Genomic DNA, 17,126 nt, shown 5'->3' with positions numbered 1-17,126 from the left:
AAAGAATCGAAACAGACTCTGGCCAATGTTTACAGGAAAATGAGTACAAAAAAGTGAACAGGTTATATTACTGAAGAATGGGAGACGTTTCATGGAAAAGTGGTGAAAAACACATCCTCAGTTTGTACCTAAAATGTCCTTTTTCGCATCAATGAGACTTTCATTTCATTCATCAGGGTTACCTTATCTAAACTCAACTCACTGAACATATTGTGTCGAAAACTGACACAAGTGTCATGATTTTAATTTCTTCTGTCCCAAACAGGTGGACACGAGACAGCGGCTCCACTGCAAAGTAAGTCAGCTTTAGAAAGGGTCTTCTCGTGCATGTTGTCAGTTAATCAGAGTGTGCATCATGGTTAGAAAAATCATATGAATTTCTTTTGTAAATGTACTAAAGCTGATTAAACTGTAGAGCTGGTTCTATATCAATATTAATATCAATCAATATCAGTGGTACTCATTTTGAAAATCCAGTTGTTTTGTTTAATCTTTGAACTATTGCTAAAAATGTCAAACAAATGGAGTCTTACTGTACTTTGGTGAGGACCACAGCTCGTTTCCATCTAATCCATGTTTGGCGTTAAGTCTCTGTTCTGAGAGGTGAAAAGTTTCCCTGCTGTTGTGTAAATTTCTCTTGTGTGTCTCTCTCGTTTTCTTCCAGGATCTTTGGATTTGTTGCCAGAAAATCTCAGAGTGAGACTGAAAACGTGTGCCATCTGTTTGCTGAGCACGACCCTGAGCAGCCTGCGAGCGCCATTGTCAACTTTGTCTCGAAGGTCATGATCGGGTCGCACAAGAAGTAGCGAGAAAGAGACTTGAGCAGTGGAGTAAAGAACTTGGACTTATAGGAATCCTGCCCAAAAGTCATATAAATATGAAAAACTTTGAACCCTTACACTCCAGCGCTTTCAGCTCCTATTCCTACCTGCGGAGTACATTTGTCTTTTGCACTGCAGGATGCTAGCACCAGAGGGAGCCAAAAGTATGAAAGTCAGTTCACATTTTGGCTATTTTCTTGAAATTTTATTTTGAAACTTATTCTAAACACACTTATGACATTGATCTTGCTTGTGGCAGACAGTGAAAACTGCCCATTGTAACACACTTATTTCAAATCAAGGAATATTAGATAGTCCACACACAAACACATATTTCTAAACACAATTTCAATTCTGATTTTTCTGTGTTTTACTTGTAAAAAGAGTCAAAACAGGTTTCATCATCAGCTTTTGTAAACTAATTGTTATGTTCAGTGAAACCAACAATATTTTAGCATGACAGGCAATATTTTGGTTTCCCTGTACTTAAGATGAATCATTTATGTCATGTTTATGTATTGGTTGAGATATTTATCCATTTTAAAGATGTGTCATTGTCTTTATTTTCCCAAAATATATTTGTCATATATTTTTTGTATATTAACACATATTGTACATTAGCATTAAAGGAAGTGAACTTAAGAATTTATGGAGTTTTCTTGCAAATTGTGGAAAAATACTTTGTAATGTTTTACACAGTGAGCTATTACATATACAGTTGTTCATGTGTCTTTTATTGATCCAGTTTGTGTGCAGTTATTATGCCCTAAATTTTCTTTTTGGATCTTTTGATGAATGTCGATGAATCTCTGATGTATTGTTACTGTTTCCATGTTACAAAATGGTTTTTTCCATTCAATTACTGGAGCATGTCAAAGATTAACTTTTGTTTGTTTCTGTCGCTCTGATGTAAAGCCAAAAATCGAGTGTACCGTTTCAGTCCACCGCAGCTTAACAGTTTGATCCTGAGAGCAGACACGTGTCCCTTGACAGTTTTATCTGCCCATTCAAACTCTGCCCAATCAGACATGCAGAGCTACCTGGTGTAGTGACCCCTTATGATTAAGCAAGCTGAAAGTAACTTCAGATCAACTGATCTCAATGTCATCACATTGGCTCACTCATTTAGGTCACAGTATTTAAGCTCCTGTAGCCTGTCTACATTTATGTATCTGCAAGCCGTTTTGCAACCCACCTTCCCCTCAGATCCTTCTTTCTAGCTCCATCTGAGTTAATCACTGTCATCCCTGTGCTGGTTTCCTCATGAGAGAAGTCTTAGATCAGAGCCATACTGCAAAATTATAATCACTGCAGGTGGAGGTGATTTAAATGGGGACTGGAAACTGGAGAAGGTGGAGTGGTAAATTGACTGATTCTTACACACTGCTTTTGTACTCCTGAGCACTCAAAGCGCTTTATTTATAGAACTTGCCTCATTCACACCAGCACTTGTTTCTGTGCTTTTTCTATCTAACATTCACACTGTGATGGATGCATCAGGGAGCAGCTTGGGGTTAGTATCGTGCCCAAGGATATTTGTCATGCAGACCGGAGCAGGAAGGATTTGAACCAACCTTCAAATTAGCAGATGACCTTTTCTACCTTCTGAGCTACAGCTGCCCGAGTCTGGATGAGTGTCAGAAATGTATAAAAGAATGGAAATGCCATTCTTCTTTAACTATATTGTTATTGACTAAAATTTCTTTTCTTTTTTTTTCTTTTTTAGCAAAAACTAGTTAACTGTGATTATTATTTTGAAGTTCCTTTCAAAATTAATTCCATGTCCTTCCTTTTCTGAATTTTACAATATGATAAAATCCCACAAGAGCTTCCTCTTCCTCTCATTCTTAGGAGCAATAATAATGTTCCCTCTTCTTGGTTTAATCAAGTTTTAATTTGGTTTTTAACACTTTAAGAATGATTGAGTGACTGATCAGAAACAGTTGCGCAGTAAAAAACTATTAAATAAGGTGATTTAAATGCCATTCACTATTTATTAATATTTCTACTAAGCCTCCTTATGGATGAGTTGAGCGCATAGATGAATACATTTGACCGTTGTTATAAAAAAAGGAAGAGCAATTTTTCATTGATGTATGTAACCCGAATTAGTTTAATTTACTTATTTAACTAGAAAGAGTGTGTTTGGTGTATATAATGTGAAAAACAATGTTCAGTAATTTTGGGTGAGGATTTTAAAAACCATTGTGTAGTTTGCAGCATTGTCAACAGATGGTAGCAGTCAGTCGCCATATCTTATACTGAATCCAGAACTCTCAAGTATTGCTTAATTTTCTGATGTGTCTTGGTTTCGTTTTCCTGACTGCACTCGTTTTCATATTAGAATACTGCAGACCAAACTGAGCAGGTCCACAAATGCGTGAGGAACCACCCTCTTGAAAACCAGCCGATGCCAGTGTGTGTCCAAGCTTGCGTCTCAAGAGGATGAGGAGTATCTTTGGGACACTTGTCATAAAAGGGTGCTTTACATGCCTGTTAGGTCTCAGGGGGCCTCATAGATTGACTGATGTCTGTCTGTGTCTGTGTGTCGCGCCTTGCTTTAGGAGGCCAGATCATCAGATACCAGCTCTGAATCGGGCTCTATTCAAGTTCTTGCTCAGTGGGGAGTGCTGAGGAACTGGAAGTGGGACACGCTGCCGTCCTGGCTTGGAGGGACAGCATGGAGGGTGGGGGTGGGGGGTTGGGGTAGTTATGGTGTGTGTGTGTGTGTGTGTGTGTGTCTGTGCTTGTGTGTGTGTGTGTGTGTGTGTGTGTGTGTGTGTGTGTGTGTGTGTGTGTTGGGGTGGGGGTAGTTGCTGGTGGTGGATGACCTCACCATTACGGGAAACTTTCCCACAGCCTGAACACAAAGAAGGCCGTCAAAAGGTAAAAAGGATGAGAAAGAATAGAAATTTAACACAGTGTGTAAAAAAGGAGGCTGTGTCGAAGGGGGACTCGTGTTCCCTTTTCAGCAATTCAGAGATTTGGAGGCTTGATAGAGGCTCTGCTTTCACTCTGACAGGCCTGACATAGACTCCGCTCACAGCAGCGACCCTCAACCCGGCTCTCATTCCCTCTTTGCTGAGTCACCTGCCGCCATTTTGTTTCCCAGCTGGACATCTTCTTACACTTCCTGTTGCACTTCCTGTCAGACAGCCCGCCGGCACCTGGTCGCACGGTGGTTTTCACAGTAGCCACCGCCGCCGCCGCCGCCGCTACTGGACGACACCACATTCCTGGCATTGCTCGCCCCGAATGGTGTTTGGAAATCCAAAGACCAGCTTCCGTTGGGGAATGCCACCCTCACAGAGTCCCTCTCAGCCTCTGATCCCCAGCCTCGTCTCACTTTATTTGAGTTAGCTATTTAAAGCCCATGCTAAGTGTGCTGCTGGCTGCACAGGGAAGCAAACACACGCTCCATCTCGCACGGTAAAACCACACCACAAATAATCCCTCTCCTATTTTTATTTTGAGCAGGGCTGAAGGGATATAGCCTGCAGGGATGACTGGAAAGATGGGCTGATTTTGTTTATGTGTCATTTCATGATCATCCCTGGCTGATTAGACGGTATATAATAACTAAGCAGCTAATTACAGGGGGAAAAAGTCAAGTAACCAACATGACTAAATATTTAAATATTGACTTTTTTATTTTTGTTTTTTATCTGACAGCTATGGTAACATGTTGAATAGAGATATTGTATAAGGAACACATTCAACTTAGAAATGTATAACATTGGCTTACTAAATTTTCTGATCATTCAAATGTAGAATTATATTTAGAAACTTGTCTTTAATCAGCTTGGGGAATCAAGCATTAGGCATTTTTAGAGTGTCCAGGTTTTACTAACAGTTCCTGCAACTGAGGACAAACAACCCAGCTGTAAATGTAAAACATTGCTAGCACTGACTTTCAACTGTCTGGGGCATCCCCACACTGTGTAGATGTAGAGAGTAAATGACGAAGCAGAAATTAAAGCTAGTATCTTTTATAGGATGTTAGGATCCTTATACTGGTAACATGAGCACAAAGCATTCCTTAGTCAGGTTTTTGGCAGCGTAAGTGGTACAGTGAGCTGAAGACCACCAGAAGAAGCTTGCTGTAAGGTTACTGGCGTCTTGCATGCATATAAGGAAGACAGTCTTGTTGTAATGTTTTAGTGTGTATCTTAAAACAACATCCACAGTCAGCGTGAAACCCAGTAACCTTGACCTATGATTTGCCACTTAAGCACTTTTTAAACATGACCTTCAGTATTTCACTATTTTTTTGCAGTATTTTCCACTGTTGTCTTTTCTCACTCCACAGCTGATGACTTCTTACTATGGGAAATACTCCATAAGGATTCAACAGTTCAGCTGCCTGGAGCTGCATGAGGCTGCACATTCGGTAGTAGTAAATTCAGGAGGCTATAAGCTGTGCAACCTGGCATCGCTCTGACTTTTTACATGTAAGTTAGCAGGTTAAGGAAGGCTGAAACAATTGTGTCTCACATTTTTTTACACCTCTAAACTACTAGAGACGTTACGGTCTGAAGCACATACTGGAAATGTCTTTATAAACCCGGCAAACCAGGTCATTGGAACTGCATATTGTTTATTCAGTGGCTTACTGGCAATGCACCCTTTGCATTCCCATTTGATGAACACAGAACATGAATGCATCATAGATTTATGACTCTGAGACATCCAGGCGGCAGTATTTTGTGTGTGTGTGGCACACTTTCACAGATTTCACACAACCATGTCTCATGAGCCACACACACACACACACACACACACACAAAGTGATACATCCACTTGCACAACAATCAAGGTTTGTGGCCTACGTGAGCTCCGGCACATGCTGAGAAAACAGTGCCTTTATGGCTGTCCTCCTCATTGCATTGTCTCCAGTATAACTGATTGAAACACTGTTTCACACACATACACAGGCACGCAAGCACACACAAAAGGTTTGGTACTTGGGTATCAGCGTCAGTCTTAATGAACCTGTCTCCAGGGGGCGGGGCTAGGGTAATGTCCCACACAAAGAGCTCCCGCTGGGCTGCTGAGCCAACCAGAGGCCAACAGATTAACTTGCATTACATCAGCATCTCCACAATACGCCTAATGAGGGAGGGATTATGTCCATATGCCTGACTGTGTAAATGTGTGTGTCGGCTCTCCTGGCACTATTGCATCACTAATTAAATGCGATGACTCACTTTTGCTGATTCAGTATCCATTCAGCTGTGCAAATTTAAGAAGCACACACAGATGTATATTTTAACATATAGACTGTGTGCCCCTGAAGCTCTGCTGTGCTGGAGTCTGCATACGATAATATACAAAATATACGAAAATCACTTTGGGCTCTTGGCAAGCGTAGCGTTAGCATGCTGTCTTTGCTTGGCGCTTGCAAAGAGCTGAAGTTGTGTTAGCAGCATCATGCAGTTGTTTCTGTCCTTGATGCAGTTTTCACTTTACTGTCAGGCCCTTGTACTTTTGTGTATTAAAATTAAAATATTTTTCATATCTGCACTGAAGATTCTGCCACTAATTTCCTCCTCCAGCAGAAGAACTGAAATCAGCTGATTGTAGCACACAGGATCGATAGCCAAGCAGATTAACAATTCTAAGGAATGTGACTACGATTGCCATGCCTATTTGTTACTGTACTTAAAAAGAGGTATATGTTCTATACTTTAGGCATTTATTTTTCTGGCAACTTTTAACTTGTATTCCTTAAATTTTAACACAATCATCTGTGCTTGCTATTGCTTACACTTTCATAACAAACTTGTTATTTTAGGTTTGCATATAAGGGAAGTTTTTGTTTCATGTCACTGCATGCCTTCCAGCCCTCAAACTGAATTCAGCTAAAAGAAGGGACAATAACAAAGACAATCCTGTTGATGTAGCCATCATTGGTACTTATCGCACATACCAAGATGATGTGCTGTACTATACTCTGGGGTTAAAGTGTGCCGGAATGATCTGGAATGTTATTTTTGGTGCAGGTGTCCAGAACTTTTATTGTGGTAATTTAGTAGCTACTTAGCATTGGAGAAGACGAGCGAGCATAAAGGGAAGAACATTTCTTTTTAATATTTTAATATGCAATATTTCTAACAGCTCAAAACATATCAGCAAACACACAAACTGTTTCTGTGTAGTTTGTTGCAAAGTGTATCTATTAGCTAAAGATGCAGCTTCTATGTTTCCCAGGGAGACAAGAATGTGAGATAACTTAGACATCGAGAACTATGTAACAAAGACAGGACAGGAGAAGAAGAAGAAGAACTAAAAAAAAAGATAGTTATTTTTAAAGGTAAGGATCCCTTAGTGATATTTGATAAACTGAAAAATTAAAGCTTGTGATGAAGTCTGCTGTAGAGGACTATGGTGGCCTGCTGCAGAGTGAATGTGGTGTTCAAAATGAATGGCAGGAGACATCTATTTAAATTTAAGTTAATAAAGAAGATGAGATTCACTCGCTAAATTCCACCTGGATGATAGCCATGATAACATCAGCTCATGTCCTCCTCAGCCTTCTGTCACCACTTCATACATACTACCTGCCCAACATCAGCTGATGTTGAAATACCTCTTATCATAATTTTGGAGTTTGGAGTTTTTTCCAAACAACAAACAAACAAACAAAATAAAACAAATATTTCATAGATACTTGAATAGATTATGTTTAAGTATGTTTTCACTACTTCCACACAAATGAAAAAAGGATGTGTTTGGTGACAAGCACCAGGTTCTGTTTGCAGATTTCATTTGTTTATCTAGCATATTTCATTACACATTAAATGTGCATTAAACATAATCTGCCCATCATTACAAGATATTAAGAAATCTATGTAGCTCTATAAGAGAATAAAAAAAAGAATAAAACAAAACTTTACAAAGAAATCTAATGCAAGTATAAATACAAATATACATACAACACAAACACGCACATTTATTACCGGGAGATTAAAAAGATTCTGAGTCTGTTTTTGAATGTAGTCAGTTTGTGCTCAGTGCTTAGTGAGAGCATTACAAAGTAATCTAAGTATTTAAAAAAAAAAATTAACTGATATATATATATATATATATATATATATATATATATATATATATATATATATATATATATATATAAGGGGTGCAACGATATTCGTATCGATATTGAACCGTTCGATACAGTGCTTTCGGTTCGGTACGCATATGTATCGAACAATACAACATTTGTAATTTATTTTATCAACTTTCCTTCTGACGATGCTGTCTGTGTTGAGCGCTCAGTGAATCTGTGTTCGACTACTCCGCCTAGGCTGCACTGTCGAGCGCAGATCCACTGAGCGCTCAACACAGACAGCATAGTCAGAAGGAAGAGCGCAGGGCAAGCTAGCGAGACAGAAGTTAAGCTCTCCTTACAAGATGGACCTCCCCCACCCTCATTCAGATCTGGCGTTTGGAATTATTTTGGTTTTCATGTGACGTATGACCCTGAAGGTAAGCGAGTCATGGACTAAAGTAAAACAGTATGTTGGATGTGCCATGCAATGCTCAATTACATGGGTGGGAACTAGTGTGTTAGCGCAGTTAGCTCGTTAACGTGTTGGCCGTCTAGCCCCATGCACGGGGCGATCGGCGGTAGCTCGTTAACGGAGATTTGCCGTGTTGTGGCGTTAAGGTCATTTCAACGAGATTAACCTGAAAGCACTAGTGGGAACACAACGAATATGACTGCACATTTACGCCGACATCATCCTAGTGCAAAGACAAGTGGAAGCAGAAAAAAAACAAGCAAGCATGCTACTAACTTTAGCCGAGTCATTTAGACAGCTGTTAGCACATGATTCTCCTTATGCTGCTGAGAATATAGCCCAGAAGAAGCGGATAGTATAGCTTTTATTTTGGAAAGAGACATTTCTCTGTAATAAACTCTCTTTTCCAAAGATGAGTGATTCCTCAATCAGATACAGGGCTTGCAATATCGCTAGCCCGACGTCCCGGAGCTAGCGATTTTTTCAGTCGGGCTATTGTAGGAAGGAAAAATATATGTCAATGCTTTTGCATTCTTTCAGAAATGTAGCTGGGTAATTATGTCATTGGCATCGGTGAGCCACTGTCAATATGTGACATATTGAAGTCGCGTTTGAATTTGCGCTTGTTTTTTTGCTTTCACTTTGCAATTGCGAACTGTGTATAGAGAGCGACAGCACTGATCTGTGAGTGATGATAATTTGTGCACCAATTCCTCTGACATCGTCTTATTAATCGTTAGCTTACTATGCAAACATGACAAGTGAACTCTCCCGCAGCAAGCTTAAACATGTGAGAGGTTGATCGCGCAGAGAATCGCTGAGCTTATGTGAGTGCGTGTGTAAAAGCAGCAGGATTTGACTACGATGACCTGGATGACTGAGAACCTTCACAGACAGATATATATTTTAGTTCTGCTGAGCCAAATAAGACAGGTCAGGGTGAAGAAGTGACAGCCAAAGAAAAGCTTACCACAAAACGGAGAAGTTATGACAAATCAGACTATAAGGCAAAAAGAAAGTGCAGCTTTATGGTTTCATGGACAAAAGAATTTCTGTGGCTGCAATATGACGAGCTAAATAACCAGGGCTGCACATAAGTGGTCCGCAGGTGCATTCGCTGTCAAAATAAAAAACACGCACAAGGGTTAGGGTTAAATTTAAAAACTGTACTTTTGAGTTAAAATATATATTTATAATTTTAATAAATGACAAATTAAAAAGGCATGAACATTTTTTTTGTATCGAAAAAATATCGAACCGTGACACCAAAGTATCGAACCGAACCGAACCGTGAATTTTGTGTATCGTTGCACCCCTAATATATATATATATATATATATAATATTATATATATATATATATATATATATATATATATATATATATATATAATTCTCTGTTGAACTGGGAGTCAGTGAAGTGACTTCAATTCTGGGGGTATTATGTTCAAATGTCTGTGTACATGTCAGGACTCTGGCAGCATTCTGAGCAAGCTGAAGTCGTCCTGATGACAATTCGGATAATGTGGCAAATAAAAAGTTGCAGTAGTCTAACCTGCTTAAGTTATAGAAGGAAATCCTGGTAATCTTATTAATATGATTATCAAAACTGATATTTATAATTATTGATAATTATTATTATTGCAGGGCATTTACATTATATTATAAAGTGCATGGAAAAAACTGTTACTAGTATTTGGCAGTATATAAATACATTTGAACTGAACTGAACTGAGATCATTGACTAAAATGATGCCAAGGTACCTGACCTGCTCGCTGTGTTTTAGAGAAATAGATGATGATAAATTATAAATATGGACACATTTTCTATCTCTGACTTTCTGAACCTGGACCAGTATTTATGTCTTGTCTTTGTTCAGTTCTAGAAAGACACCCAGCTGTTAATGTCAAGCAGTGGAGCTCATTAGTTTGTACACCATCAGAGAAAAATATGTACAGCTATGTATCATCTGCATAGGAATGGGAGGACATTATTATCTTTATTATAGTACCAAGCAAGAGTGTGTAGAGGTTAAAAAGAGCAGAGCTGAGGAGAAACGACCCTTCGGGAACCCCTGATTAAATTTGTATTTCTGCAGATGCAAAGTACTAATTAAAACATAACAAATTCTGCACTTAAGGCATGATGAGAACTAATCAAGAACCTGACTTAGTTCCCTGACAGACTGTTTTTGTTGGCCTGCCTATGCAATTACAGGCTAAGTCTATCCTTAACCTTGGACAGACATGTGAAATTACAGATTACAGAAACTTGGTGGCAACTTTTCTGATCATCTGTGTTTCTTGTTTTGTCGCTATTTTTTGTGAGTAAATTGCTATGCTAACTGTTAGAAATTGTGGACAACATTTCAAAAATACGATGGTAAAGTGCAAATTGCATACAGGACAGAACCGTTATTGTTAAAACAAATTTGTAAGCGTCTGCACAAATAGTATGCAAATACAAAGCTAGCAAAGAACCCACAATGATGTATGCAGACGCTAGCTCAGCAGCCAGAGCCTGACTTTACTGATCTTATCTGACCCTGTACATGTTTCTATGGTGGAATCAATGTGGCGATTTCACTGAAGGGATTTGTGTGGGACTGAATCCTATGATTTATATTGTTATCTGTAATTATGAGACAATGTGTTTCAGGACATTTTATGTAATAATGAGAAAGAAATGTAATGAGTAGTGTAACAAATTACTTTATATAACAGTAATTAATGTGCAGCATTACTTTTAAGAAGCATAACCAGTAATTTGTAATACATTACTTTTTTTGAGTCATGATCCCTACACTACTGGCACTATAGCAGCCATATGTGACACAGGAAAAGTATGGAAAGATAAACATGTGTGTAGTCTGATACTTGCATTAGGTTGGAGTGTTTCCTAAAATCACTCTTTAAATTAAAACACCCACACTTGCATCCACACCTGTGGTCAATTTAGAATCACCACTTCACCTACTGTAACAAGCCTGTCTTTGGACATTGAAACACCTAAGGAAACCCACAGAAAAGCACAGTTTGACCAGAAGATTTGAACCCAGAACCTTCTTGCTGTGACACTAACTATTGCTTCACAACTGTAATTTTAAATTAAAATAACAAACAAACAAACTGTTTTCAAATTAGGCTTCGCAGGACTGTGAGTAATTACAACGGTTGTTTAAAATGAGTCAAGCCAGATCTTCAGCTGATGTTATTCTCGTCATTTCACTTTGTTAACCTCTGTAAGCCATCCAGTGTTACGGGAAGATGAGTCACCAAAACACTACAAATAATCAAATACTGAGAATTACCAAATGTACTCCTGAAATGGCTAATTTGTGTCAGAAAGTCTTATCAGAGGCTTCTGGATTAGAGCTCATCTAACCTACCTGGAACAGCTAATCATGTCAGAAAGAACTGATGAAATCTCTTTTCTCTTTACTGAACTTGAGCCTTCAGCTTGAGCCCAGCCAGTGTCAGCTGTCAGACGTTTTGTCCCCCAGTGCTATTTGGCCCTCCTCCTTCAGACTCTGCTATGATGTAATGCTGCAGTGGGGGCTTTTAGAGGTGGAAGGCACATGGGCTGTGTAACAATGATGCCTGAACCCTTGACCTCCTTGTCGTGACCCTCTAACACTGAATCAGCTGGTAGGTGGAGCTTCTTCTCAGCAGAGCATCCCTAATATGGCAACTAGCCTGCTGTTAGCATTAGCATGCGCTTGACCTCAAGGCCAGAAGGTTGAGGGAAGACCCTCAGCCAACACTTCCTTTCCTGAGTCCTCACATGTCTGCATACAGTCAGCTGCATTTCCACATAAAACAGGAAACAAAACAGAAAAACAGGTAACTTGATGCACATTCACTCATGTGAACTCACACATTTAGTCAGCCACAAATTCAGGAACACATGCACACATAGGCAATCCCACCCAGGTAGAGTTACCTTTAACATAAACATCTACACCCAAAGAAAACAACACTTCCTCTCAGGGACACATTCCTGTATCCTGAGCTGTGCCACTGATAAGCGTCCTGTGTGAAGCAGATCATGGGCTGAGTTTGGGCTAATTCAGCACCTGGGAAACCGTCCGCTCTGGTCCTCCACCCCTGTCTAACTCCTTCTTTGGGAACAATCCCAGCCTTGTGCAACTCCCAACAACGTCAGTGACACTCTACACTGCACCATTGCCACTAATTGTTAGCTCACAATGCTTCCTGGTATTGTATTCAACAATGCCTACTCTGAATAGAGAGTCTAACCTACTTGTATTGTTGCTAATTAGTTTCTTGAGAGGAGTAGAAAATGGGGAGAGAAAGGCAGCAAGAAGATGTTGGTAATGGACTGCAGTTTCATTGGAGTTGCCAGTAAATAGAGTTGACAAAAGGCTTTGTGGGGTCGAGGGGCGAGGGTCGGAGGTGAAAAAGAAGAGGCGCACCTGCGCTCTCCACGGGTCGACAATGAGCTTATTCAGCTGTTCTGCCCAGCAGGACGATGGAGGGCAGAGGTATTGGCTGAGCACCGAACAGACTACTAAACAAACACAGGGTTAAAAGACAGAAAGAGTGATAAGAGGAGTGAAAAGACTGTCCTCTTACCTCGTAAAGTAAGGTAACTATGAATAAATGGGCTTAATTTCAAAACAATATCCTGATGCCTTTTTAAAGACAATGGAACAGAGAAGAGGCAGGTAGATGACAAGCAAAGTAAGTTGAAAAAGAGCACAAACTATAACTAACGTCATGCAGGTGTATGTCTGCCAGTCAATCAAGTTGCAGTTTACATCTAGTCTGTCGAGGCTCCTATAAAACATCCTTCACACACAAGTTCAGAAGGGCAGGTCTCTGCAGTCACGACAAAGTCAAGGGGAGCATGAAAGGTAACTGAAACAGTTCATTCTAAGTTTTTTGAGTTACATTATTGAATGATGATCACATCATGATGTTATTATGAAACTGACCCTTGACCTTTTTGACAGAAAAAAATATCACCATTTCATTCTTCATGTTTGTTGAAATTTATGATAAATTTTGTGAATTTACTCATGAATTCTTGAGCAAATGCTAAAAATGTGAGTAAAGTGGTCACATACTTCACCCTTTAACCTTTTACGATCAAATTCAGATTCAGAGCAGTTCATCCTGGACGATTGTGTTATTGAAAATGAGATCGAAGAAAATCTGCAAATGTAATGCTTATAGAAACTACAAAGAAAAAGCACAGAGGACAAAAACTGAGGAACTCAAAGAAGAATGACAAAGTCAAAATGAGGGGAAAGAATTAAAAAAAGGAAAAAAGACACAAAGAAGAAAAGGGCGGGATATGAAGTCAGCGGTGTTGAGTGTTTTTAAAAAAACCTGTTTCTTTACAGCAGGGCGATGTCGTCCGCGAAGTCCAAGTCGGTGAGATTATGCGCTTTATGTCAGGGGACACCGATGCCATCTTGGTCAATTGATTGTCGCATGATGAAGTCAATTACCAACAGGAAAAGGAAAGGGGATAGCACGCATCCCTGTTGGACACCAGTATTGAGCTCGAAGAAATCCGTGCAGCCGCCATCCATACGGACGCAGCAGCGGGAGTTGGAGTAGAGACCACAAAAGACGTCTACAAAGTGCAGGGGGACTCCATAGTGACGTAGGATAGCCCACAGAGTTGGCCGGTGGACGCTGTCAAAAGCCTTCTTGAAGTCAATGAAATTAATAGAAATTTTCCTTTGGTATTCCAATGTTTGTTCAACGATCATGCGGAGGGTGAGGATTTGCTCAACGCATGACCGGCCACTCCAAAAGCCAACCTGCTCTTCTCGCAATCATTCGTCCACTGCGTGTCGTAGCTGATTCAAAAGAACGAGGCTAAGCACTTTTCCAGGTACCGACAGCAGCGTAATGCCCTGCCAGTTGTTACAGTCTCACAAATCGCCTGTCTTTGGAAGTTTGATAATGATGCCTTTTGTCCAATCATCGGGTACACGCGATGTTAAACAACGTGTTTAGGAGTCTTGTAAGGGCGGCTTCCAACTGGGCTTCAGCATTTCAGGGAGGGTCTCATCCAGGCCAGCTGCCTTTCCACTCCTGAGGAGTCGGATCGCTGTTTTTACTTCGGCAATGCTGATTTGTCTGATATCGACAGGGAGAAGGTCAATGGAGGGTGCCAGGTCTTCGGCCTCGAACAGGTTGGTTGGTTCAGAGTATTCGGCCCAGCGTTGGTCTTGCTCAGCTGTAGTAAGGAGGACTCATCCATTTTTGTCTTGAATTGGGACGCCGCGGCCACCATGAGCCCCTGTTAGATCTCGTACAATGCGATATAAGGTTTGGGTATTGTTCCAATCGGCTGCTTCTTGGTCTTCCATGCCTTTAGTTTTCATCCACTTGTCATGCCGGCAGCTGCGTTTGACCTGTGCCAGCCATGGCCCTCTCACACTGCAGGAGTATGCGGATTGGAGGCCACCTGGTCCTGAAGCGACTTTGCCAAAAGACCCCGATCGATAAGGTCCCACCTTGTTGGCGACCAATCTTCGATTCTGCGGCACCGACAACAGCCTCCTTTAGCTCATCCCAGAGGGTAGCTGAATTTTTGTTGTTTCCTTCCTTTCCTTCCTTGGTGAGGAGCTGGAAGTGGTTTCTCAATTCGAGTTGAAATTCCGCTGCCATATTTGCTCTTCTGTTGGAGTATATACTTGAAGAACTGTGACTTTCACATGCCCAGCTTGGAAACGAGCCAAGATTAGGTGGTCTGAGATGGTCTTCCAGCCCAGCAACAACGTTGTTGCACATCACTAGAGAACAAAGCCCACAAAGCGCACATGGTCTCGGGGGATGGCCAGGGTAGAGCACCGTCTTTCCATTGCTTACCATCTTCTCATTTCATGTCCACCGCATTTCAGAGATGCCCAAGATGTCCATCTGGTTTGAGTCAAATTTATGTAGAAGCTGGCCCACTTTACCCATTTGGTACAGAGTCCGTACATTCCATATTCCATAATGAGTAGTTTCTTTTGGATCGAGAATTGATCGACACATTAGGCAATGGACGACCCGAGAGCTTTTCTCCACCACTGTCATCAAGGGTTGCCGATCATCTTCGCCCTGGTTCAGTTGATACTGAGATTCGTTTGCTGATTCTGTAGCAGTTGGGGTTTTACAGGGTCGGGTTGCTAGCCCCACGCCCAACCCTCTTCCTTTCTCATCCAGGCTTGGGACTGGCAACTGCGGAGTTACAGAAGGACACAACAAAAAATATTAATTCAACAAATGTAAGATTCAGTGCACTTATTCTTATTATTATTGCTTTATTAATAAAACAATTTTAAATTAAAAACTGATTTAATTGACATTGCGTTATGTATTTTGTACAAAAATTGCAATTTGTTTTTCATTGTAAACCAAGGCTACGTCCACACGTACCCGGGTATTTTTGAAAACGCAGATTTCTCTATGCGTTTGCACCTTTCATCCACATGTAAACTGCGTTTTCAGTCACTGAAAATGGAGATTTCTAAAAACGCCTGCCAGGGTGGATATTTTCGAAAACTCAATTTTTGCATTTACGTGTGGACAAGAAAAACGGAGAAAACGGAGAAAACGAAGCGTCAAAGATGTGCGCCTTTTTTGAAGTCACACTGCGCCACGTTATTGTTTCGGTGAAATGAATTTCTACAATACTGTTACTGTTAATTGTACTCTCTGCAGTGTTTAAATGCTTACATATACACACACAGTTACTGTCCCTCCACACATACGACTCGGTTCTGCTTTTATGCCCCATCTTTGTTTACTATTTCCCACCGAGGCTTCTAGACTTCTGATTGGCCAACATTTCTACACGGTTAGGAATATATCGCCACCTATTGCTTTGGCATGTTCCTAGCAGCATTTTCCTTCATTTCTGCGTTTACGTGCGGACGGGATTATTTTTTAAAACGAAAACGGAAAATCTCCGTTTTCAAAAATACCCGTGTACGTGTGGACGTAGCCCAATTTTTTCTTTTATTTTCCTCCTTCGATAAACCTCACACAGCTAACTTGTAATTAAAATGTGTATAAGTAGCTGTAAGTAATTTTTCCTTTATGTATCAACCCAAGTACTAATCACTCTGCAGCTTGAGCACTGACCCATCAGCAGTGTATGCTCAGACCCTGTGCACCAGCAAAGACTCTTCTTCTTTAAGCTCAGGAAATATATATATATCACCTTTCAAGTCATGTGATTTCTATCCACGTCAAGTCATGTGTCCTAAAAGCCTTTTGTTTTTTTATTCTGAAGTCATCTTACTTCTGGCAGATTTACAGTGTTTTTGCTAGTGGCACAAAAGTAAGCTGATAAACCTCGCCACACCCCTGCAGAGTTCTGCACCATCCAGATAGTCCCTTATAAGGACACAGAGCTTTAAAGCCAATGTTTCACTGCATTTAAGAAGGTGCCTTTGTTGCAAGGAAGTATTAGTGAGCTTATTTGGTGTTTTTACTTAAAGTTAGAAACTCAGCAGACTAAAAACAGAGCAATAGGTATCGTGTAGCCATTCCGTGTTGGCTCTTGTTAATGTCTTTTCTTTTCCACCAGATGACTCTGCCTCCTATTTTCTCAGTTGTTTGCTTAGTCCATTTTTGGTATCTTTTATTATCCCATGGCCTACTTTTTCATACATATCTCACTCCAAGGAATCTACACTAGCTTATATAAATAATATAACTCTTAACTACCTTTTATCCTTCAAATTCAAACACACAGAAACACACACACACACACACACACACACACACACACACACACACACACACACACA

The 17,126-nt window shown here is 40.4% G+C and overlaps 1 protein-coding gene and 1 long non-coding RNA gene across 4 annotated transcripts in view; one reads left to right on the top strand and one right to left on the bottom strand.

The window, feature by feature from the left end:
* si:ch211-191a24.3 (tensin-3) overlaps window positions 1-3,463 on the top strand; it is a 55,470-nt gene extending 52,007 nt beyond the window's left edge. For all 3 annotated transcript variants that reach the window (XM_014338397.2, XM_014338396.2, XM_014338399.2), the window contains 2 exons: window positions 266-295; window positions 665-3,463. In XM_014338397.2, the coding sequence (XP_014193883.1) occupies window positions 266-295; window positions 665-806 (172 nt within the window). In that variant the 3' untranslated portion in view covers window positions 807-3,463. The remainder of the gene's footprint in view (window positions 1-265; window positions 296-664) is intronic.
* Window positions 1-17,126, bottom strand: part of LOC121814892 — a 50,751-nt gene that overhangs the window by 799 nt on the left and 32,826 nt on the right. The window contains exon 3 of the long non-coding RNA XR_006054640.1: window positions 13,711-15,549. This is a non-coding gene — a long non-coding RNA (uncharacterized LOC121814892). The remainder of the gene's footprint in view (window positions 1-13,710; window positions 15,550-17,126) is intronic.

This window comes from Haplochromis burtoni, unplaced genomic scaffold (assembly GCF_018398535.1).
Source record: "Haplochromis burtoni strain Fernald_Lab_line unplaced genomic scaffold, NCSU_Asbu1 Contig_99, whole genome shotgun sequence".
In the NCBI taxonomy this organism is placed as follows: domain Eukaryota; kingdom Metazoa; phylum Chordata; class Actinopteri; order Cichliformes; family Cichlidae; genus Haplochromis; species Haplochromis burtoni.
This window is presented reverse-complemented; position numbering and strand designations above follow the sequence as displayed.